The following is a 24,804-nucleotide window of genomic DNA, read 5'->3' on the forward strand; positions in this document are numbered from 1 at the left end:
TCCAATGTATTTGTCTTGACCGCCATACCAAACAGCGCATTCCAAGCACTCGCCTCTCTCTGAGTAAAAAAAACTTACCCTCGCATCCCCTTTGAACCTCACCCCTCTCACCTTCAATGCTTTCCCTCTGGTATTAGACATTTCTACCTGTCCACTCCATCTATGCCTCTCATAATCTTATAAAGATTATAAGATTATATGTGCCTCCACAGTGCCAAAGGAAACAACCCAAGTTTATCCAGCCTCTCTTGAAAGCACGTGATAGCATCCTGGTAAACCTCTTCTGCACCCTCTCCAAAGCCTCAACATGCTTTTGATAGTGTGCCAACCAGAACTGTGTGCAATACTCCAGATGTGGCCTAACCAGAGTTCTATAAGGTTGCAACATAACCTCTTGACTTTTGCGCTCAATGGCTTGGCCAATAAAAGCAAGCATTCCATAAGCCCTTTTAGCCACTGTATCAACCCGTGTCGCCACTTCCATGCAGCTATGAACTTGGACCCCAAGATCTCTCTTCTCAGCAACACTGTTAAGGATAGCAAATGAGTCTTCAAACTGAAACATTCCCACTTTCTTCCTGCAAATGTTGTCAGATTTGTTTAGTTTCCCAGCATTTTCTGTTTCTATTTAAACGTTATTTCAATTACTGCTTAATTTTATCAATGTGCACAAGTATTTTTATAACTTTAGCTAATGTCTGATCTGGAGAATGTCCCTCAGCCCCGTTTAAAAAAAAACTATATTTGGCAAGAGCCGTCTCCCCATTCTCTTCTGTCAAATATTTGATTTTTCTTCCTCCTCATCTGTATGATATAGTTCATTCACCTCTCTCTGAAATTTATCATATCTGAATTTGGACCCTTGGGGTCTGGAGTTGTCAGCAAAGCCCCAGACAATGTGATGGAGCCCAAATCCCAGATTCAAATGAATTTAATGCACAGAATCCTCTGAAAACCTCTGAATCGTAACTCCCAGAAGGAAAGGAATTCCTTTCTTTACCCACAAAGGACAACTCCTTTCCTCCTCAGCTGCAGTTTGACCCACAGAATTCCTCTAGGAGATTGTCACATCCCTAGTTTAACCAGCTCTGAAAACTGTCAGAGGGTTTGATGTTTCAGAAAGTCTCTGATGTTCATAAATAAGTATTAAAAGTAAATTTAATTCATAAGTAATACATATAATTATCGACATTTAACACACTAAAAGTACATATTTAAAATATTTCCATTTTCTTTGTGTAGGTTTGCAAATTTTATTCAAGTCAATATTCTTGTTGATTCTGTGCCAGGTATAGACTGGTGCAGAACCCAAGAGAAGATTCTGGAATCAGGGCCCAGACAGGAAGTAGCCTGTGGATCTCAGCCAGTAAGTTTGAAATGTGCCTTATGAAATTCACAATATCTATGCCTAATTCTGTTGGCAGAGACAGTCACAAAGAGTTTCAGCCTTTGATTACACGTGAAGAAGTTGAAATAAAATTTAAAATTGTTCTCAAAAAGTCATCATTACAGTGAGCATAGCGGCATTAGCAACCTACTAACCAGAAGTCATCATTACAGTGAGCATAGCGGCATTAGCAACCTACTAACCAGAAGCAAAAGATTACCTTTTCTTCGATGACATTTATTGTCAGACCATTTTGGAGCAATTTCTTCAGTGCGTACAGATTAGCCACACTGAAATCCTTGGTGTAGTTGTACACTATTGGATCTGCCCAGGGCTTTAGAGGTACCTTGTGAGTAAGCACTGAGGAGCAAAATGAAATTTAAAATCTCATTAATCTTAGTGGGTAGATCACGTTTCTTCACCTCACACACTTTTACATAGAGCCGCATGATTTAACAAGACTTTTGTCTCTTAACGTTTCTTGATGATTCCCAATTTTCATAAACTTTTGAATGCTTAATCTGTTATGTGGGATAATGAGGAGAGCCACAGTGGATCTAATGGTAAAGTGTTCTACCAACTTCCTCACGTTGTTTAAGGCAGCTGAACATAGACTTGGTCTATGCTGGATTTATTATTTCATCCAGTTTCCACAGACCTTACCAAAACCTATTAACTGGTCAGTGTGGACATTTTAAGGGTAGTTTCAAACTCCTTAAGTATTTACATTGATGAGTCTGTTAAGTCTTGCAGAAGAAAAAGGCAGCAATGCTTCCATGAAGCAAACAGTGTCACAGAACTCTCAGGGCTTTTTAAAAAGGAACCCATAAGTCACCTCAGCGTTAAATAAAATGCCTGAATCCTTCCCTGATTTTATATTTTCGTTATTTTATTTAGAGATACAACACGGAACAGACCCCTTCCAGCCCACTGAGCTGCGCTATCCGACAACCCTAGCCTGATCACAGGACAATTTACAATGACCAATCAACCTACTAACTGGTAAGTCTTTGAACTGTGGGATGAACCCAGAGCATCATACAAACTTTCTTATCGCCAGAACTGAACTCCAAACTCCGAACTCCGACCCCCCCCCCCCCCACCCCATGAGCAGTCATAGCGTCCCGCTAACCACTGGGCGACCGTGGCCCCCTGAGTTTTAAGAGTTTAGTAGTAGTAATTTAACAGAATTCATTTTACCTTCTTGAGATGGGTCCTGTGCTGTTGGGAGAGGGCTGGTGACAGGGTCAGGAGCTGCTGATGTGGAAACTTTACCGGTCTCATCAGGCATTTCACTGGAGGAGTTTTCACTTTGCTTACATGGAAAAAAGTTAGGAAGAGGCTGGCCATTAAAACCAAATGTAAAGTACAGTTATAAACTGTTACAATCACTTATACAATATTGTTTGAATGACAAGTTCCCTGAAACTGCTCCTAGTTCCATCACTGTCATGTTGTGTCTCTCTTCAGTGTAAACACCCACCCAACCCATGATATATCCATCTTGTTTTGCTCATTTCACAATGACAAAATGTGCAAAGGGAAAACCCTTCAGTTCGTCAGCTATATAAGGCGGATTATGTACAGTATGCAACACCTTGATCCTTATATGATCCAAGTTCAAAATACAGTAAATTTATTATCATTTTCCTGCAGGCATTCACAGTAAATACAAGAGCGATGATGGCGCTTGACAGCAATTTCTCTGAGCTCACCTGCAGAAACAGCTTAATTTCTACCTTTAATGTCGCTCTTTTTCCTTTTCAAGGTGGCTGGGGTTCTGTCAAAGACCCTGACCTAGAGCTACGCTCAAACTTTGCGGCGATGGTTCACCGACCGGCCGTTTCTCAACATCGCGGCCTAGAAGATGAGCACGCCTTTGGGGTTCTGAGGCTTTGTGGCCCTGGGGACGAGGTGATTCTATGCCGGTGCCGGCAACTGAAAGCAGGAGCAGCAGATCGGCTGCCAGGGGCCCTGTACTCGGATTGTGCTCTCTCTCTCTTTCTCTTGCTAGTGGGGGAGAGTATGTTGCTGATCCTTGAGTCGGAGAACGCAAGGGCGAAAAAGCAACGTGGCAGAGTTTAACATCGCAAATCAGCCAGCTGTTTGACTTTGCTGGTCTCCCTCTCGCTTTGAAAGGGTGACACTTCTCTCCCTTTATTAGGGAGAGAGAGGGAGCATGTGGCATGTCTAATTGTTGGGTGAACGAGTAGTTTTTGTTGTACTGCTGATCTCTGGGGCTTTGCTGTTGTTTGCTTGGTAGGTGGAGAGTGCTGATAGTGTAATTGGGGGAGGGTTGTTGCTTTGCTGCTGGTTACCAGTGGGAGGGGGGAGTAGGGGACTTTGGGGTTCTAACTTTTTACTATCCCTCATTCTTTGGGGCACACTTCTGTTTTTGTGAATGCCTGTGAAGCACAAGAATTTCAGGTTTTCTATTGTACACATTCTCTGATATTATTGAACGATTGAAACACGTTAGAATCAGTGAAAGACCACACCAACAGGGTGGACAACCAGTCTGCAAAAGACAACAAACTGTGCAAATACAAATGGAAAGTGGAAAGAAATAATAATAATGACAACAATAATAATACAGGATAAACAAGCAAGAACTATTTATTTAATAGATTTAGCCATTCCAAACACGCGTAACGTACAGAAATCAGTAAGTGAAAAATACCAGAAATATGCTGAATTAGTAGAGGAAATTGAAAGACTCTGGAACATGAACAGGGCATACATTGTCCCAATAGTAATATCTACAACTGGTGTCATCCCAAACTCATTAAACAATTAGGGCTACACAGCAATATCTACGTAAATCTTCAGAAAGCCACAATACTAAACACCACTTGAATAGTCTGAAAGTTCCTAGCAATTGAGAAATGAGCATGCTTGGCTATGCCCGTATCTCATGTTTCACCAGTCTGAGCTGAGAAAAAATATAATAATAATAATAATAATAAGCAATTAATCTTGAGAGCATGAGACAAAGAGACCTTGAAAGTGAATCTCTAAGTTGTGGGAACAGTTCAGGGATGGAGCAAGTGAAGTTATCCCCTCGGGCTCAAGAGCCTGTTGGTTCAGGGGGTAATGACTGTTCCTGAACCTGGTTGTGTGAGTCCTGAGACTCCTGTACCTTCTTCCTGATGGCGACAGTAAGAAGAGAGGATGACCTGGTTGGTGGAGTCCCGTGATAATGGATGCTGCTTTCCTGTTGATCTGCTCAGTGGTGGGGAGGGCCTTACCCGTGACGGACTGGGCTATAGACACCACTTTCTGTAGGATTTGCTGTTCAAGGGCGTTGGTGTTTTCACACCAGGTTCTGATGCGGCCAGTCAATATACTCTCCACCACACGTGTATAGATGTCTGTTGAAGTCTTAGACGTCCTGCCAAATCTTCGCAAGCTCCTAAAGAAGTAGTGGCACCGCTGTGTTTTCTCGCATTTGCGCTTACGTGCTGACCCCAGGACAGGTCACCTGAAATGATATCGCAGAGAAATTTACAATTTGCTGACCCGCTCAACCTCCAATGAGGACTGGGTCAAGAACTTCTGATCTCCTCCTTCTGAAGTCAATAAGGCAATACGTCTTGCTGACATTGAGTAAGAGGCAGTTGTTACGGCACCACTTGGCCAGGTTCTAAATCTGCCTCCTTTAAACTGATTCGTCACCACCTTCGATTTGGTCTACGACTGTGGTGTCATCAGCAAACTTGAATGTGGCATTGGGGCTGTGCTTAGCCACACAGTCGTAAGTGTAAAGTGAGTAGAGCAGGGGGCGAAGCACACAGCCTGGTGACGCACCTGTGCTGATGGAGATTGTGGAGGAGATGTTGTTGCCAATCCAAACTGATTGGAGTCTGCAATTGAGGAAATTGAGGATCCAATTGCACAAGGAGGTATTGAGCCGAGGTTTTGGAGCTTATTAATCGGTTTCGAGGGGATGATGGTATTGAATGCTGAGCTGTAGTTGATAAAGAGCATCCTGAATGTATGCATCTTGGCTGTCCAGATGTTCCAGGGTTGGATGAAGAGCCAATGAGAAGGCATCTGCCATGGATCTGTTCCTCCGGTAGGCAAATTGGAGCGGATCAAGTCGTTTCTCTGGCTAGACTTAATATGTTTTATCATCAGCCCCTCAAAACACTTCATCACTGTGGACAGAACTGCTACCTGTCATTTAGACAGGTTATCACGTTCTCCTTTGGCATCGGTATGATTAAAGCCTGCTTGAAGCAGGTGGGTACCACTCACTGCCGGTGAGAGGTTAAAGATTTTAGTGAACACTCCAGCCAGTTGATCAGCTGAGGACTTTAGAACTTGGCCAGGTACCCCATCTGGGACACATGTTTCTTGTGGTTCACCCTCCTGAAGGCTGCTTGCCCGTCAGCCTCAGAGACCGAAATCAGAGGATCATCGGGAGCTGTGGGAGTTCGTGAAGGTTGCTCCATGTTTTGACAGCCAAAGTGAGCATAAAAGGCATTGAGCTCACCTGGAAGCGAAGCCCTGTGGTCACCTATGTTGCTTGATAAGTGGTGATAGCGTTCAACCCCTCTCACAACTGTTGAGCATTCTTTGCTGATTCAAGTTTAGTCTGGAATTGCCACTTTGCCCGTGAGATGTCTTTCCGGGGGTCGGAGTTGAACGCCTCTGATCTGGCCCTCAGCAGTTTGCAGATCTCATGGTTCATCCAGGGCTTCTGGTTGGGAGGACTCTCAATGTTTTTTGTGAGGACACAACTGTTTCATAAAGTCTGTGACAACCATTTGTTCAGATCCACAGATGAGTCCCTGAACGTGGCCCAGTCCACTGTCCCAGCAGGGTGTAGATTGGTTATATGATAACTGGTCCAAAGAGAGATAAAAGGCAGATGGATTTTAATCCAAACAAGTATGAAGCGTGCCACTTTTGTAAGAGGAAATTATACAGGTAATGGCAGGAACCTTAATAGCATTGGTGTACAGAGGGATCTTGAGATCCCTAAAAGAGGCCACACAAGTGGACAGGATGGTAAAGAATGTACATGACACGTTGCGTTCATTGGTCATGGCATTGGCTATGAGTCAGGAAGTCACGTTGCCGCTGTACAAAACTTTGGCTAGGTTTCACTTGCAGTATTCTGTTAATTCTGGTTATTCCATTACAGGAAGGACATGGAGAAAGGATATAAGGGAGGTTGACTAGGATGCTGCCTGGACTAGAGGGAATAAGGAGAGGCTGGACAAACTTGGGTTGTTTACTCAGGAGAGTGTTGAAGTCTGAGAAGAGACATGATCGAAGTTTATGAGATTATGAGAGACATAGATAGGGTACAGTCAGAATCTTTCTCCTAGGGTAGAAATGTCAAATACTGGGGAAACTATATTTAAGGTGAGAGAGGGAAAATTTAAGCTCTGACAGCCTGGAATGGGCTTCCTGTAGTAGTGATGGAAGCAGGTGCAACAGTCATGTAAAAGACACTTTTACTGTAGGTAGGTACATGAACGTACAGAAAATGGAGGGAAATGGACCATGCGGAGGCAAGAGAGAACTAGTTTAATTTTGACTAAGCATTTGGCACAAATGTCGTAGGCTGAAGGGCTTGTTCCAGTGAAACTATGTTTAATGGACTGTCTATACTTCCTGCTGTATCCGTTAAGCAATCAGCATAATTAAAGACCCCAGCCATCCTCCAAATTCTCTGTTATAATGAAAAATGAAATCGGAAGAGCTGACTGCCACTCACCTTTTTATCTTGTGTTTTCTCAGTACTTACCTCAAAACCTCGTGAATCTTCAAGAAAGTCATAGGTTACAAAGTAATTCCTGGTGATAATTGGGAATTCTGGCAACTCCTCCAGGGGATCAATGGGATTGGGAATGCCCGTTACATTTCCTACACTTATTGTTGCCCGAGTAAGATTAACTGTAAATTCTAGAGTAGGATATAAATTGGATCAAAAGGGAGAATTCAAATAGGTGAAGACTTGACTCACTTTGCTATTATATAGACAAATATAAACAGATTATTAAATGAACATTTAATACTTTACTAACTAAAGTGACAGAAGTTTTGGTGTCTGAAGGAAATGGTAGATTGACAGTTTGATTTGGAATTTGACCTAAATATTGCCCTGATGAAAGTCTTCTTCAAATATAGATTGAATATTGATGTACTTCTGTAATTTATAGCCACATACAATGACAACATAATTCCTTGTCATAGGGAGAGAATGGGGTAATTCCCTTGTTAATCAGTTTTGGAAACTGCACTTCAGTGGCTTATAATAGGCCATTTAATGTTATGTTTCCCCACTCACTTCCTTTTTGAAGTGATTACTTCATTTTGTTCAGTTTCATTTATTTTCTTTGTTTCCTGAGTAGATTTGCTGTGCTATTTATCATAAGCTCAAACATGCCCAGTTCTGCTTTCAATAAGCACTGCACATTTCTATATTGTCTCCTTCTTCTTGTGCCTGTCACCCCTGCTGGGACCTTGGCTGCCAACAGCAGCTCACCAGAGTCCTCTGTCCTGGACCAGTAGAAGGTTGATTGGCCCTGTGGTTTCCTCTTTCACCACTCGACTTCACAACTCTTCTAGGGACGAGGTCTTCAGAGCTTCGGTTAGCGTTTCTGTAGCTCTGGATTTTATGGAATAAAGTTACTAGCTCTATACCTAGTCATGCTCCTTTCACAGCTGGGCTTGGGACCATTCATGGCTGAGTTATTTCTATACAGAGCATTTCTTTGTATGGCCTTATAAAATGTTCTCAAACTGCTTGAGAGATTCAAGAAATTGAAAGATTCAATTTCAATTTTCCACATTATTATTTTAACTCTCACAGATAATGAACTTCCTGAACCTAATAAAGTAGCCACTGAGTGTATGTTCATGGTCTTCTGCTGCTGTAGCCCATCCACTTCAAGGTTCAACATGTTGTGCATTCAGAGATGTTCTTCTGCACACCATTGTTGTAACATGGTTATTTAAGTTAATGTCACCTTGTCAGCTTGAATCAATCTGGCCATTCTCCTCTGACCTCTTTCATTAACAGGCACTTTTGCCCACAACACTGCTGCTTGCTGGATTTATTTTTGTTTGTTTTAGTGTACCATTCTCTGTAAATTCTCAGGACCGCAGTGCATGAAAATTTCAGAAGATCAGCAGTTTCCAAAATACTCAGACCACCCCATCCGACACCAACAATCATTCCATGGTCAAAGTCACATCTCTTCCCCATTCTGATGTTTGGTCGGAACAACAACTGAACCTCTTGACCACGTCTGCATGTGTTTGTGCATTGAGTTGTTGCCACGTGATTGGCTGATTAGATATTTGCATCAATGAGCAGGTGTGCAGGAGTATGTAATAGAGCGGTCACTGAGTGCATTTGCCCCATTGAATGGCTTCCTAGTGCGATAAGATGTACTCTTGACCTCAGAATTTACCTCATTATGATCTTATAGTGCATTGTATTTCCTCTGTGGCTGTTACACTTTATTCACTGTTCTACTATTGTTTTATGTTGTTCTACCTCAATTCACTGTGATGTGATCTGTATGAACAGTATGCAAGACAAGCTTTACATGGCTTCTCAGTACATGTAGTAATAATAATAAACCAATTCCAATATATTAATCACAGCACTCCAATAGTTAATGTGATCAAAGGCTGATATAGCCTGTACTCTGATTAATTTATAATTTGATTATCAAATTATACAGATACTCTGATTAGTTTAATTTATAATTTGATTATCAAATTATTTAAAATTATCAAAATTAATATGATAATTTTGTTTCTTGCTGTAAACATTTTTGTTGCAATCTCTCTAGGGAACTATCTACAGTCACTGGGTTTCCTCGTCGTGGAACTGTCTCAATGTTCATCTGATCTTTACAATGCACAGAAATCCTCCTATGATCTTAACTTGGGGTTGGCTGTCAGTTGACACCCTAAATAATCATAATCCATCCCAGTCAGTGCACTTGGCTGAGCTGTGTCACTGCAAGTCTGATTGACTCTGCCAATCTGATTTTAATCGCGCCTACTCAATGATTGATTGAGATACAACGTGGAATAGGCCCTTCTGGTCCCTTGAGGCCTAATGCCCAGTAACCCGCAATTTAACCCTAGCCTAATCACCGGACAATTTTCAATGATCAATTAATTTGATAACCGATACATCTTTGGGCTATGGGTGGCAGCAAATATCTCTGGGAGCCTCAGACTGATAAGAACAAACAAGCTTTGACAGGGTGGACTCAAGTCATAAATCCATTTTACACCCCAAGCAGTATTATTCCTGTTTTTTAATTCTTGAAATATTTAAATATTTAAATCAATGGGTTAAATAACATGGAAGTAATGCCAATGAGAAACCAAATTCATTTTATTTACTGTAAAACTTTATTTTTAAGTTAAATGCAGATCAATAATGAATGTCAACTATGAGGGGTGATTGATATGTTCATGGCCTAAGGTAGAAGGAATCAGTTTTAGAAAGCCTAGGACATTTATTTTTCAACATAGTCCCCTTCTACATCTACACACTTAGTCCAGCAGTCATGGAGCATAAGGATCTTGGACCTTCAGAAAGTGTCCACAGCAGGGGTGATTGATAAGTTCGTGGCCTAAGGTAGAAGGAGATGAGTTATACAGCTCTCGTTACATGCACATGCAGGTCAACTCTTTAAGTGATTATGCAGAAAGTTTGAAGTTAATAACTCATCTCCTTCCACCTTAGGCCACGAGCTTATCAATCACCCCAGATGAGTTATTAACCCCTCGTAGAATATTAAGTGACACAAATATTGGCTTCAAGACAATTTGTGCTACACTGCATTGGTTAAGTTTTAGAAATAAAAGAAGTTCTCAATACATGGTCAGTAAAGGCTTGAAACACTTACCTTCATATTTTGACAAATGGTTAAAAATATGTCTTTCATCTGGGGTTATCAACACATCATCCAGGGCAGTAAGGTTCTTCAATGTGTCAATGATATAACCCCGGTAATTGGGAAGAAGGGCAATTGGATTTCCCAGGAGAATAAGGTTTTTCAGTTTTGGCAGCAAAGTAAGGTGAGCCACAATATTCAGCAAATTCCCAAAGTCATTAAAACTCAAGTCAAGCGATATTAGATTGGGCCTGTTTTCCGAATGATTAAAAAAAGCACATGTTATAGAACTCAACTTAAAACTCAAGTTTTAATTTTTTTCTTCTTTAAGTGTTATAGTACATGAACCCCAGGGTGCTCATGAAACTATCCTCAAAATTTCTAACAGTTGAAACTTTGAATGTTATCAGAAATATCTCAAACTATTCAATTTATCTTATGCCAAAATATCCTCAGAGTAGGAAAATTTATAAGGGGGCATAAAATTCCCTGTTATAGTTCATGTATAAAGGTTTCCCTACTGTCATTAACCACAGATTTGGTCAATCTTTGGTAATGTCTATGTGGCACGTCGTGACATGATGTGGATAAATTGGAAAGAGTGCAGAAAAAAGTTAAAAGGAAGTTGACAGGATGAGAGGGTCCAATTTATAGGCCAGGCTTGATCCTCATGCCTTGAAATGTATAAGAATGAGGAGTGACCTTAGAGAAAGGTTTAGAATTCTGAGATGTGTGGAGATGCAGGGTAGGGAGTCCAAAACCAGATGGCATAGATTTAGGGTGAGAAATATTTACAAGGGACGCGAGGAGCAATTCTCCATGCTGAGGTTGGTGAGTATATGAACTGAGCTGCCAGAGGAAGTCGCTGAAGAAGATTCAATGGAAGTATTTAAGAAGCACTTGGAGCTTAGAGAGAAACTAAGGATTGTTAGAATGTTAATAATAAATATTGTTCCATAAAAATGTTGCTGATCAAGGAGGACTGAGGACCTTGGGTTGTTGGTGATTTTCTTGGAATGATAACCAGGGAAAACTGGATGGTGGCTCATCTTTCACCACTACTCAGACCGTCAGTAACATTTTCAATCCAGTTCTTAACAATATGTTCCTAAAATGCAGGCATGTCGTTATTTTGACATTTGTGTAATCTCACAGGGAAATGAATGTCTTATGCAGGAGTTGGAGAAAACGTGTGGCGGGCTTGGAACCATTGACAAGACAGAGTGAAGATAAGAGACACACGAGGTTCTGCAGATGCTGGAAGATAACAGCATTGTTAATTGTTTGAGGATCCTTATCAGACAACTGGAAATTTTAGAAGTTCTGTTTTTAAAATAAGGAGCAACCCATGAACACCAATTATTTCTCTTAATTAACTCATGTTTAAATATGACTTGTCAGAATCAGGTTTAATATCATCGGCATATGTCATGAAATTTGTCAACTCTGTGGCAGCAAAACAATACACACGGGGAATTTCAGTATGCAGTAGATTGGGAAAATCAGGGTGGTGCTGGATTCTAAGAGGGGGAGTTTCTAGAGTGCCTATGAGATGGAATTTTAGAGCAGCTTGTGGTTGAGCCCACTAGAGGACCAGCTGTGCTGGATTGGGTGTCGTGCAACAAACCAGATTTAATTAGAGAGCTTAAGGTAAAAGAACCCTTAGGGGTTAGTGATCATCATATGATCGAATTCACCCTGAAATCTGAGGAGAAGATAAAGTCAGATGTATCAGTATTATGGTGGAGTAAGGGGAATTAGAGACATGAGAGAGGAGTTGGGCAAAACTGATTGGAAAAGAACACTGGCAGGGATGACGGCACAGCAGCAACAGCTGGAGTTTCTGGAAGCAATTCGGAAGGCACAAGATATATACAACCCAAAGAGAAAGAAGTATCCTAAAGACAAGTTGACGCAACTGTGGGTAACAAGGGAAGTCAAAGCCAACATAAAAGCTGAAGAGAGGGCATAGAACGGAGATTAGATTAGATTCAACTTTATTGTCATTGTGCCGAGTATAGATACAAAGCCAAATGAAAAGCAGTTAGCTTCGAACCAGAAATGCAAAGAATAGTATTATTTACAGAATAACTGCGAATAAAAAGTAAGTGCTACAGCACACAAATATAACAGTACTGAGAGTACTATATGGGTGCAATACTGCCTAGCGCTGTGATGTGAGGTTCAGCAGGGTCACAGCCTCAGGGAAGAAGCTCTTCCTGAGCCTGCTGGTGCGGGAGCAGAGGCTCCTGTAGCGCCTACCGGATGGCACGAGAATAAAAGGTCCATGGTTAGGGTGAGATGCATCCGTGATAATGCTTTTTGCCCTGCCCAGGCAGCGTTTATGGCAGATGTTCTTAATGGTGGGCAATTGGGTGCCGATAATCCACTGGGCAAATGTTAGTGGGAAGTTAGGGGATTGGGAAGCTTTTAAATACCAATAGAAGGCAACTAAAAAGTCATCAAGAAGGTAAAAAATGGAATACGAAAGTCAGTTAGCCAATATGAAAGAGGATACCAAAAGTTTCATCAGATACATAAAGTGTAAGAGAGATAAGAGTGGATATTGGACGGCTGGAAAACAATGCTGGAGAGGTAGTAATGGGGGGATAAGGAAATGGTAGATGAACTAATAAGTATTTTGCATCAGTCTTCACTGTGGAAGATGCTAGCAGAATGGTGGAACTTCCTGGTGTCAGTGGTCAAGTTAACCATAACTAGGGAGAAGGTTCTTGAGAAACTGAAAGGTCTAAAGGTAGATAAGTCACCTGGACCAGATGGTGTGCACCCCAGGGTTCTGAAAGAGGCTGAAAGGATTGTGGAGGCATTAGTAATGATCTTTCAAGAATCACTAGACTCTGGATTAGTTCTGGAAGACTGAAAAATTGCAAATATCTCTCCACTCTTCAGGAAAGGAGAGAGGTAGAAGAAAGGGAAATAGAGGCCAGTTAGTCTGACCTCAGTGGCTGTGAAGATGCTGGAGTCAATTGTTAAGGATGTGGTTTCAGGGTATTTGGAGGCACCTGATAAAATAGGCTGTAGCCAGCATGGTCAAGGAAAAGTCTTGCTAACAAATCAGTTGGAAGTCTTTGAAAAAATAACAAGCAGGATAGACAAAGGAGAATTGATTGATGTTGTGTACTTGGATTTGCAAAGGACTTTGACAAGGAGCCACACACGAGGCTGCTTATCAAGCTATGAGCCCATGGTGTTACAGGAAAGATTCTAGCATGGATAAAGCAGTAGCTGATTGGCAGGAGGCAAAGAGTAGGAATAAAGGGAGCCTTTTCTGGTTGGCTGCCAGTGAATAGTGGTCTGTGCCACTAGGGGTCTGTGCTGGGACCAATTCTTTTTACATTATTAGTCAATGATTTTGATGATGGAATTGATGGCTTTGTTGCAAAGTTTGCAGATGAAACAAGGACAGGTGGAGGGGCAGGTAGTTCTGAGGAAATAGAGAGGCTGCAGAAGGACTTGGACAGATTAGGAGAATGGACAGAGAAGCGGCAGATGGAATACAGTGTGGATTCTAAATGGAGAGAAAATACAAAAATCCAAAGCGCAAAGGGATTTGGGAGTCCTTGTGCAGGATTCCCTAAAGGTAATTTGCAAGTTGAGACTGTGGTGAGGAAGGCAAATGTGATGTTAGCATTCATTTCAAGAGGACTAGAATATAAAAGCAAAGATGTAATGTTGAGACTTTATAAAGCACTGGTGAGGCCTCACGAAGTATTATGAACTGTTTTGGGCCCCTCACCTTAGAAATGATGTGCTGAAACTGGAGCGGGTTCAAAGGAGATTCATGAAATGATTCCATGATTGAATGGCTTGTCATATGAAGAGCATTTGGTGGCTCTGGGCCTGGTTTCACTAGAATTCAGAGGTATGAGGGGGTGATCTCATTGAAACCTACTGAATGGTGAAAGGCCTTGATAGAGTGGGCGTGGAGAGGATGTTTCCTATGGTGGGAGAGTCGAAGACCAGAGCACACAGTCTCAGAATAGAAAGGTGTCCTATTAGAATGGAGATGATGAGGAATTCTTTAGGCAGTGAGTGGTGAATCTGAGGAATTCGTTGCCATAAGCAGCTGTGGAGGCCAAGTCTTTATGTATATTTAAGGCAGAGTTTGATAGATTCTTGATTGGTCAGGGTATGAAGGGATATGGGATGAGGGGTGTGATAGCAGGAGACTGGGGCTAAGAGAAAAAAATGGAGCAGCCATGATGAAATGGCGGAGCAGACTTTGTGCCAAACGGCCTTCCGCTCCTACGTCTTTTGGCCTTATGATCTAATATGACTGAATTACAGTGTTACAGAATCTTTGAATCATAGAATAATGTATATTAAATAGCTAAGTTAAAATAAATATTGCAAAAACAGAGATTTTTAAAAAAAGTTCATGGGATCAATGTCCATTTCGGAATTGTATGGGAGAGGGGATGAAGCTGTTCCTGAATTGCTGCGAGTGTATCTCCAGGCTCCTATACCTCCTTCCTGACAGTGACAATGAGAAGAGGACATGGCCTGGGAGGTGTGTGTCCTTAGTGCCGGACACCGCCTTCCTGAGGCACCGCTCCTTGAGGATGTCTTGGATACTACGAAGGCCAGTACCCATGATGGAGCTGACTAACTTCCCAACTTTCTGCAGCCTACTTCAATCCTAATGCTAACAAGCGTGCTGACTGCATGGAAGTGTAGAGGCTGATGTTACAACAGCGGTATGCACTACGTTATAAATCACAGAATAATTTAATTTGTTATTTAAATGCATGCTCTCGATTCATCGTGTGTTTGACAGCAATTCTTTATCTCGTAAATGTTAATGTTTGGCATTAAGAAGAATACACTAGTGAACTGTTTAAAATATCTTTCAAGCTATTTAGTTTCAATCAGAAAGCAAACCAGCTGGTGTCCAGATGGATGGAAATTAATAAATACAGAAGCTCATGAGCTCCTCTGGGAACTAATCACGTGACCCTAGACATGTATTTCATGGAAATATTGAGCATGTTAACTCACAATATGCAGACTTTCCAGGAGGCTGATGATGATCTATGCAGTGGTGAATGTACAATTTCCCTCAGAGTTTCTTTGAGCGACATAAATCCACCAGTCAGCTGAGAAATGCATTTTCTTCTTAAAGGTACAGCAGGCAATAGGCCCTTCCAGACCTACGACAACCAGCAACCCCAGCCTAATCACGGGACAATTTACAAAATGCCGACTAACCTCCAAAACTGGAGGAAAGCGGAGCACCCGGAGGAAACCCACACAATCCCACAGGGAATTGCGCTCCGAACTCCGACGCACCGAGCTGCAGTAGTGTCGGATTAGCTGCTGCGCTACGATGGCTTTCAAAGTGCCAGGGTTCCAGTTAGGAGCAGACGAGGGTAGAAGGACCTTCAGGCCGTGTTAGACATGCAGCACCAATCACAATTGAAAAGTATGGGGTCAGCACATAAAGTGTTGTGCTTAAACTCTCCTGATGATGCTGCATATTCATCGCAAAGCCCTAGTCAAGAGGAGTGTAGAACATATGTAGAACCTCAACTAAATCAACCACCTTCTTCTAAAGGCAAGCCATTTCTGAATCCGCGCAGCCAAGTTGCCTGGATTCCATGTCTCCTGACTCTCTGAATGAGCCCACCATGTCAGAGGACTTCATGGAATCCATATACACCACATCCACTGCTCTACCTTCATGAATCTGCTTTTGCCCTTTTGTTTTTACATAATGGATGATCTCACGCTGGTCTGGTGTGCAAGGACGAGGAGGGATGGGAAATTAAATGCCGGCTCAGCCTACAAAGGCTGAAAATTTTTAAAAACGTAAAAAATATGGATGGACATTCTCCACCCAGAGATTAGTCACTCCCAGCATTTGTTTTATGGGGCTACAGTGTGAAACAGGCCCTTCCGGCCCTTTGAGCCGTGCTGCCCAGCAATTCCCCAATTTACTCCCTACCTAATCACGGGACAATTTATAATGAGCAATTAACCAACCAACCTGTACGTGGTTTGGGCTGTGGGAGGAAACCAGAGCACCCGGAGGAAATCCACGTGGTCACGGGGAGTAGGTACAAACTTCTTACAGGCAATGGTGGGAATTGAACCCGGGTCTCCTGTACCGTAAAGCGGTGTGCTAACCACTATGCTACCGTGCCACCCTAAAAAGCGACTAGGTGAGCATTTGAATTGCTTAGGCATAGAGTGCAGTGTACCAAGTGTACCAACCAGGGCATGCCTTACACCGTGAGCAGCAGGGCACTGAGGAGCGTGGTGGAACAAGGTCCATAATTCATTGAAAGAGGCATCACTGTTAGGAAGGGCCGTAAAGCAAGCTTTTTTGACACATTCACCTTCACAAATCAATGTATTGAGTACAGGAAATGGGACGTTATGTTGAAATTGTATAAGACACTGGTGAGGCCTAATTTGGAATATTATGTGCAGTTTTGGTCACCTACCTACAGGAAAGATGTAAATAATGTTGAAAGAGTACAGAGAAAATTTACAAGGATGTTGTTTGGAGAGGAGGACCTGAGTTACAAGAAAAGATTGATTTGGTTAGGACTTTATTCCTTGGAACGTAGATGATTGAGGGAAGATTTGATAGAGGTATACAAAATGATGAAGGGGTATAGATAGGGTACATGTAAGCAGGTTTTATTCCACTGAGGTTGAGTGGGACTACAACTAGAGGTCATGGGTTAAGGGTAAAAGGTGAGAAGTTTAAGGGGAACATGAGGGGGAAACTTCTTCAGTCAGAGGGTTCTGAGAGTGTGGAACGAGCTGCCAACACAAGTGGTAATTGTGAGCTTGATTTTGACGTTTAAGAGAAGTTTGGACAGATACAGGGTTATGGAGGGCGGTGGTCCAGGTGCAAGGCGATGGGAGTAGGCAGTTTTAAATGGTTTTGCCGCGAACTTAGACGGAGCAAAGGGCCTGTTTGCTTCTATGTTGCAGTGTCCTATGACTCTATGACTCTAAGTGCTAGGAGATGAGATGAGTGAAGAAGGGTGTCCACTGGTCAGCATGGGCAAATTGGACCAGGTCCTTTTGCAATGTTGTTTGGCTCTATGATTCTATGACTCAACCCATCATTTAACATATTTTAACAGCATTCAGAAGACATTTGGACAGGTACATGGTTAGGGAGGAGGTTTAGAGGGATATTGGCTAAATGGGCTAGAAGGTATGTGTTGGACTGTAGGGCCTGTTCCATGTTGGATTACTCTATCAATGTACTCCATTTTACTGTATTTGGTTGGAAGAGGAATATTTTCTGTACATTTTCAATCACATTCAAGATACTTATCAGAGTGTCAAAATATTTACCAGAATTCGCCTGAGAGGAATTTGTACTCGGAGTCAAGCGAAAGCTTGTTGTATGACAGCCCCAGGTGTTGTAACCCAGGAGGTGGGCTGATGATCAGATCATTTAGAGAGGAAATCTCATTGGTGCAGAGCTCTAGAATCTGCAAATAGGTCACAAGTTTTTAAAAAAATGTTATTTTGCACCATCCTGCACGTGGATCTCCAATTTCCACAGTGGTGGAACATAAACATTTTTCATTGGGTTACTATAGGCAACAGAGGCAGAGACAGTCACACATTTAAAATGATATTGTACAATCCCTCATTTACCTTCAGCTTTCTTGGAAGATTGGCTGAGTTTAATGTAGAGATCCTATTGGCACTTAATGTAAGTTCTTCCAGATTCTGAAATTTCAACAAGTCCTTGTCAACCTCAATGATCTACAGGAGGAAAGAAATTATAATTGGCTGTTAAAATGTTCATTATTTTCTGATTCCGTTGAAGTAACTGGCATTTTTTCTGCTTTAGCTAGTCTTGTTGGAAACAACAAAGCCAAAATGGGTGGGGGTATTTGTCATCATTAAGTGGTGTGTCATATGACATGGGTGATCATTGTCTTCCATCTGCCTTTAAGTTGCTTGTATTCTTTTCTCTATCCATGACCATGATTGTTCTAGGCAAATTTTCCTACAGATGTGGTTTGCCTTTGCCTTCTTCTGGGCAGTGTCTTTCCAAGATGGGTGACCCCAGCCGTGAACAGTACTCTTCAGAGATTGACCGTCTGGCACCCATGGTCACATAACCAGGACTTGCAATGAGCACCAGCTGCTCAGGGGTAGTTTATGCAAAGAGGGCTCCAGCCGACTCTTACTACACTAGCACATTGTGTTAAGGATACGTAAATGGTCCAACCCCAGAGGACAATCCAACTACGGCCATCTACGGCAGCCAGTACCGTGGGGTCAGCGTTTTAGACAATGATCTCCAGTGGGGGTGAAGAGACAAGTGATCAGTCGGCCTACTGGCAGTATTAGCCAGCGTGGACCTTTCCCTTGAGAGTGGGTATCTGTTCTCTTTAAGTTGCTGAAGGCACCCAGATTCCGTGGCAAGTCTACTACAAGGGTAGAGACCCGCACGGGAAGGAATACCACTGGCAGCTCCATGTCCGTAGAGAGAGTTAAGTGCACCAAGTTCCTGGGAGTTCAAATCACAGATGACCTCACCTGGTCCCTTAATACCACCTCCCTGAACAAGAAGGCACAGCAGCGTCTCCACTTCCTAAAGAGATTGAGGCAAGTGAAGCTCCCCCTCCCCCAACCTCCATCTTAATGGCATTCTGTAGGAGCGCCAATGAGACCGTCCTGACAAGTGGCATTTCCATTGGGTGTGGAGCAGCTGAGCGTCGGACCAGAAGCCCCTACAAGGGACTGTGAGAATGGCTGAGAGGATCATAGGGGTCTCCCTACCATCCTACCTACAATCTTTGAAGAGTATTAATAATGGCTGGGGTCACCCGTCTTGTAAAGACACTGCCCAGAAGAAGGCAATGTCAAACCACTTCTTTAGAAAAATTTGCCAAGAACCATCATGGTCATGGACAGATGGAAGACCATGATCGTCTACGTCATATGACATGGCACAGAATGATGATCAAGTCAAGTCAAGTCAACTTTTATTGTCATTTCGACCATAACTGCTGGTACAGTGCATAGTAAAAATGAGACAACGTTTTTCAGGACCATGGTGTTACATGACACAGTACAAAAACTAGACTGAACTACATAATAAAAAAAACACAGAGAAAGCTATACTAAACTACAGACCTACACTGGACTGCATAAAGTGCACAAAAACAGTGCAGACATTACAATAAATAATAAACAGGACAGTAGGGCAGTAAGGTGTCAGTCCAGGCTCTGGGTATTGAGGAGTCTGATAGCTTGGGGGAAGAAACTGTTACATAGTCTGGTCGTAAGAGCCCGAATGCTTCGGAGCCTTTTCCCAGATGGCAGGAGGGAGAAGAGTTTGTATGAGGGGTGCATGGGGTCCTTCATAATGCTGTTTCCTTTTCGGATGCAGTGTGTAGTGTAAATGTCCATGATGGTGGGAAGAGAGACCCCGATGATCTTCTCAGCTGACCTCACTATCTGCTGCAGGGTCTTGCGATCCGAGATGGTGCAATTTCTGAATCGGGCAGTGATAGATAGATAGATAGATAGATACTTTATTCATCCCCATGGGGAAATTCAACTTTTTTTCCAATGTCCCATACACTTGTTGTAGCATAACTAATTACATACAATACTTAACTCAGTAAAAAAATATTATATGCATCTAAATCACTATCTCAAAAAGCATTAATAATAGCTTTTAAAAAGTTCTTAAGTCCTGGCGGTAGAATTGTAAAGCCTAATGGCATTGGGGAGTATTGACCTCTTCATCCTGTCTGAGGAGCATTGCATCGATAGTAACCTGTCGCTGAAACTGCTTCTCTGTCTCTGGATGGTGCTATGTAGAGGATGTTCAGAGTTATCCATAATTGACCGTAGCCTACTCAGCGCCCTTCGCTCAGCTACCGATGTTAAACTCTCCAGTACTTTGCCCACGACAGAGCCCGCCTTCCTTACCAGCTTATTAAGACGTGAGGCGTCCCTCTTCTTAATGCTTCCTCCCCAACATGCCACCACAAAGAAGAGGGCGCTCTCCACAACTGACCTATAGAACATCTTCAGCATCTCACTACAGACATTGAATGACGCCAACCTTCTAAGGAAGTACAGTCGACTCTGTGCCTTCCTGCACAAGGCATCTGTGTTGGCAGTCCAGTCTAGCTTCTCGTCTAACTGTACTCCCAGATACTTGTAGGTCTTAACCTGCTCCACACATTCTCCATTAATGATCACTGGCTCCATATGAGGCCTAGATCTCCTAAAGTCCACCACCATCTCCTTGGTCTTGGTGATATTGAGACGCAGGTAGTTTGAGTTGCACCATATCACAAAGTCCTGTATCAGTTTCCTATACTCCTCCTCCTGTCCATTCCTGACACACCCCACTATGGCCGTGTCATCAGCGAACTTCTGCACATGGCAGGACTCCGAGTTATATTGGAAGTCTGATGTGTACAGGGTGAACAGGACCGGAGAGACCGGTGATGCAGCTGTTCAGGATGCTCTCAATACAGCCCCTGTAGAATGTGTTGAGGATGAGGGGTGGGAGATGGACTTTCCTCAGCCTTCGCAGAAAGGAGAGATGCTGCTGGGCTTTCTTTGCTATGGAGCTGGTGTTGAGGGACCAGGTGAGATTCTCCATCAGGTGAACACCAAGAAATTTGGTGCTCTTTACGATCTCTACCGAGGAGCCGTCGATGTTCAGCGGGGAGTGGTTGCTCCGTGCCCTCCTGAAGTTAACAACCATCTCTTTTGTTTTGTTCACATTAAGAGACAGGTTGTTGGCTCTGCACCAGTCCGTTAGCCGCTGCACCTCCTCTCTGTAAGCTGACTCGTCGTTCTTGCTGATGAGACCCACCACGGTGGTGTCATCGGCGAACTTGATGATGTGGTTCGAGCTGTGTGTTGCAGCACAGTCGTGGGTCAGCACAGTGGACTGAGCACGCAACCCTGGGGAGTATGATGTCATACAACATGGCACAGAATGACGATGATGATGATTATCCAATCACCACCTGGCTGGGAATAATATTATTGCCATATGCAGATTTTTTAATGTATTGGATGGATGATGTTGTAGATGGAAAGAGAAACTACAGCTGGAAACAAATTCTGTGGCAATACTTTGAATATTACACTTTAGCCAGACGACGGTGAGTCTGTGGAGTTCATTGCCACAGACAGCTGTGGAGGCCAAGTCACTGGGTATATTTAAAGTTGATAGGTTCTTGATCAGTCTGGGGTCAGAAGTTATGGGGAGGGGGCAGGAGAATGGGGTTGAGACAGATAATAAATCAAGTATGAAGAAATGGCCTAATTCTGCTCCCATCTTGTACGGTGCTATTAAAATTCTGGTGTCTGTGCAGGTTAAGTGAAGAAGGGCCAGCAGCTGATAACATGAAGTAAACAGAATCATCAGGGCCTTAGCCTCTCTCTCAGGAAGGAAATATTAGATTCTGTAAAAGACAGTAGAGAGGTGAGACTATTCTTAAAGTGCCTTAAAAGCACTGAATTGAAAGGGAAGTGTAGAAGTTTAGAGCTACTTATGCAAATGCACATAAACAGTGCTTATTCAAACCATTGGCACGCATTCAGATTATTATAGACAACAGACAATAGGTGCAGAAGTAGACCATTCGGCCCTTCGAGCCTGCACCGCCATTCTGAGATCATGGCTGATCAATTACTATCAATACCCGGTTCCTGCCTTGTCCCCATATCCCTTGATTCCCCTATCCATAAGATCCCTATCTAGCTCCTTCTTGAAAGCATCCAGAGAATTGGCCTCCACTACCTTCCGAGGCAGTGCATTCCAGACCCCCACAACTCTCTGGGAGAAACAAATAGACATAACATCCTCTTTTCCTAGAAAGGAATTTGAATAAAGTAGCCAGCTCACCTGTTTATTCACGAGTCTTAAGGCTTTTAAGTTAGAGCAAAAGAAGTTTAAATTCATGAGTGATGGTGAAGAGATTGCCATTTCCCTCAGATGCTGATTCTCCGGACTCAGTTCCTCTCCATTCCAAGGTGAATGCTTATCCGTTAGATATTCCTTCAGTGCCCGCTGGTCTTCCTCGTGTACATCTCTGTCCTGCTCCTCTTCCTCCTCTCCGTGGTATCTCAGTAGCTTGCTGCTTCTGGCCCCCTGTGTTGGGCTCCTGGACCTGTTCTAAATATGTAAAGAAACAAAGGTTGGCAGCACATTGCTGTGTTTACCTATGATTGTTACAATGACCGTTCATGACATTGTGCCCTTGAAAAGATATGGACTAACTCAGTAAATACTAGAAAGAGTTATCTTTTAGAAGTTAATAAAGTTCATCTTTATCAGTAGCATGATTAAATTCGCTAGAGCAGGGGTTCCCAACCCTTTCTTATGCCATTGATCCCTACCATTTCCCAAGGGGTCCATGGACCCCAGGTTGGCTACCGCTGCTCTAGAAGAAGATAAAGCGATTTTCACTTCTCAAGTACACTGGGCCTTACTGTTGAAATAATACATGATTTTCCTACTCAAACAAAATAATTTGTGACTTTAAATCGCAAGTATTTCTATATCATGAAACTGTAATAAGGTAACAACTGTCTTATTTACCCTTTTGTTTGATTAGAGTCATAGGCCCAGAACCAGGCCCGGCACATCCATGTGGATCTTTTTGCCTAGTTACAGTAATCCCATTTGCTCACACATGGTCAGGATTCTTCTATGCATTCACTATTTACATGTCTGTTAAAAGCCCTTTAAATATGACTAATAATTCTATCTGACTCCGTTACCTCTTCTGGTAACACAATCTTGTGTAAAGTACTTCCCCCTCAGATCCCCTTTAAAACCCCTCCTTCCCACCTTAAGCTATGCCTTCTTGTTTATAATAATCCCTACAATGGGAAAATTATTTTATCTGTCCACCCTATCTATGCCTCTTATAATCTTAAACACTTCCATTAGGTGCCACCTAAGCCTCCTCCACTCGATGGAAAACACGCCTATCTGTGTTGCCATTTTCAGAAAACGATAACCTTGGATCTTTATCAACGCTCCTGAGTCTCCTATAGTTTACTCTTAATGTACTACCCCCACGCGACTTTCATAAATGAATCACCTCGGACTCCATTTGTCTAACTTTCCGTCTGGTGTACATCCTATCGTAGCCTTAGAAAACTTTTCTTGCCATCCGCAGAAACAGCAAAGCCAAGTCAAATTTACTGTCATCTGCACAATTGCACGTCTGCGCAGATGCAACAAGGAACTTACCTGCAGCAGCATCGCAGTCACGTCGCATCACTTAAGCAACGTTCACCAGGAAAAACGTAAATGAGCACAATTACAACGAACGGTAGTGCAAGTTGGTCACAGTTGCTACCCTGAGGCAGTGATTGGGGCCTTGCCAGTTGGCCCAAGATCTGAATGGTTGAAGGGAAACAGCTGTCTTGAACTTGGTGGTGCTTGGAAATCGGGCTTCTGCACCTCCTGCTCGGTATTAGACGTGGAAAGGTGGGTGGTGGGGATCTTTGATGATGGATGTTGCCCACTTGAGGCAGGTAAGTGGGGATGATCGGCCATGATCTTACTGAATGGCGGAGCAGGCCCGATGGGCCAGATGGCACCCTATGTTGGCATCTAAGTGGGGGCCCTGGACAGGCCACATCTGATATGTTAACACCCAGGAATTTACTTATTTATTTTTAATTAGAAATACAGCATGGTAACAAGTTTAGTTTTGCTACTACTGAGCAAGAGGTTGTTTTATGAGGCACCACTCAAGCAGACGTCCAATCTAACACCAGTAAGCTGAGCCACCACACCCCGCGATTCCGCCAACCACGATCACGTCATCAGCAGATTAGAAGATGGCGCTGGTGCTGTACTTGGCCACACAGTCTTGCGTGCAAAGAGAGCAGAGCGGAGAGCTAAGCACGCAGCCTCGTGCTGATGATCCGATGCTCGCTGGTGGTTGTCTGCCGATGAGGGGGTTGCATCTCATTGCATAGGGAGGACCGGAGGCCCAGGTCTTAAAGCCTGATGCTGTGCTTGGATTGGATGATTGCGTTCATCACCAATGAACGTCAGTCCTACGCTCCAGTTTCTGTCCAAATGGTCCAGAGCAGAGAGAGGAGCCAGAGAAGGCGCTTCTGTTGTGGTGGTAGGCTAAGATAGAATGGATCCAGATCCTTTCTAAGGCAGACACCGATTTATGTATTCATTTAGGTCCGCTGGTGAATCCTTGAAGAGGGTCCAATTGAACGCAATGTCAAATCTACTCCTCTGCTTCTGCCATCCAGCTGTTCGTAGCCCTCTTCACTGGTGACAAGTTCTTCAGCCTCTGTGTGTATGTTAGGCAGATGCCTGGTGGCTGGATCCACCCAAGTGTGAGTGAGGGATGGAGCGGTAAGCGTCCCTGATGGGGGTAGAGCAGTGGTCGGGTGTGTTGGGTGCTCTAGAATTGCAGGTGAGGTTGCAATTAGGCAGGGGCTTCTGCAAACTAACCTGATTAAAGTCTCCTGTCACAGTGTGACAGACATCAGCTAATCCCACCACTAATTGTCATG

General features: G+C 43.1%; 1 protein-coding gene and 1 long non-coding RNA gene across 4 annotated transcripts in view; one reads left to right on the plus strand and one right to left on the minus strand.

Moving 5' to 3' along the window:
- Positions 1-24,804, minus strand: part of LOC140738343 (leucine-rich repeat-containing protein 43-like) — a 43,231-nt gene that overhangs the window by 17,069 nt on the left and 1,358 nt on the right. For 2 of the 3 annotated variants that reach the window (XM_073065562.1, XM_073065560.1), the window contains exons 2-8: positions 22,154-22,423; positions 17,914-18,024; positions 17,605-17,744; positions 10,279-10,517; positions 7,146-7,303; positions 2,588-2,702; positions 1,608-1,747 (exon numbers count right to left, since the gene is read on the minus strand). In XM_073065562.1, coding sequence (XP_072921663.1) covers positions 1,608-1,747; positions 2,588-2,702; positions 7,146-7,303; positions 10,279-10,517; positions 17,605-17,744; positions 17,914-18,024; positions 22,154-22,423 — 1,173 coding nt within the window. Of the gene's footprint in view, positions 1-1,607; positions 1,748-2,587; positions 2,703-7,145; positions 7,304-10,278; positions 10,518-17,604; positions 17,745-17,913; positions 18,025-22,153; positions 22,424-23,509; positions 23,632-24,804 lie in introns of those variants that run through there. The other variant, XM_073065561.1, reaches the window with a different exon arrangement.
- LOC140738347 (uncharacterized) lies at positions 1,249-11,570 on the plus strand. Its single transcript, XR_012101354.1, has 3 exons — positions 1,249-1,366; positions 2,285-2,389; positions 11,422-11,570. It is a non-coding gene; the product is annotated as an uncharacterized lncRNA (long non-coding RNA).

Source organism: Hemitrygon akajei, chromosome 14 (genome assembly GCF_048418815.1).
Source record: "Hemitrygon akajei chromosome 14, sHemAka1.3, whole genome shotgun sequence".
Taxonomy (NCBI): domain Eukaryota; kingdom Metazoa; phylum Chordata; class Chondrichthyes; order Myliobatiformes; family Dasyatidae; genus Hemitrygon; species Hemitrygon akajei.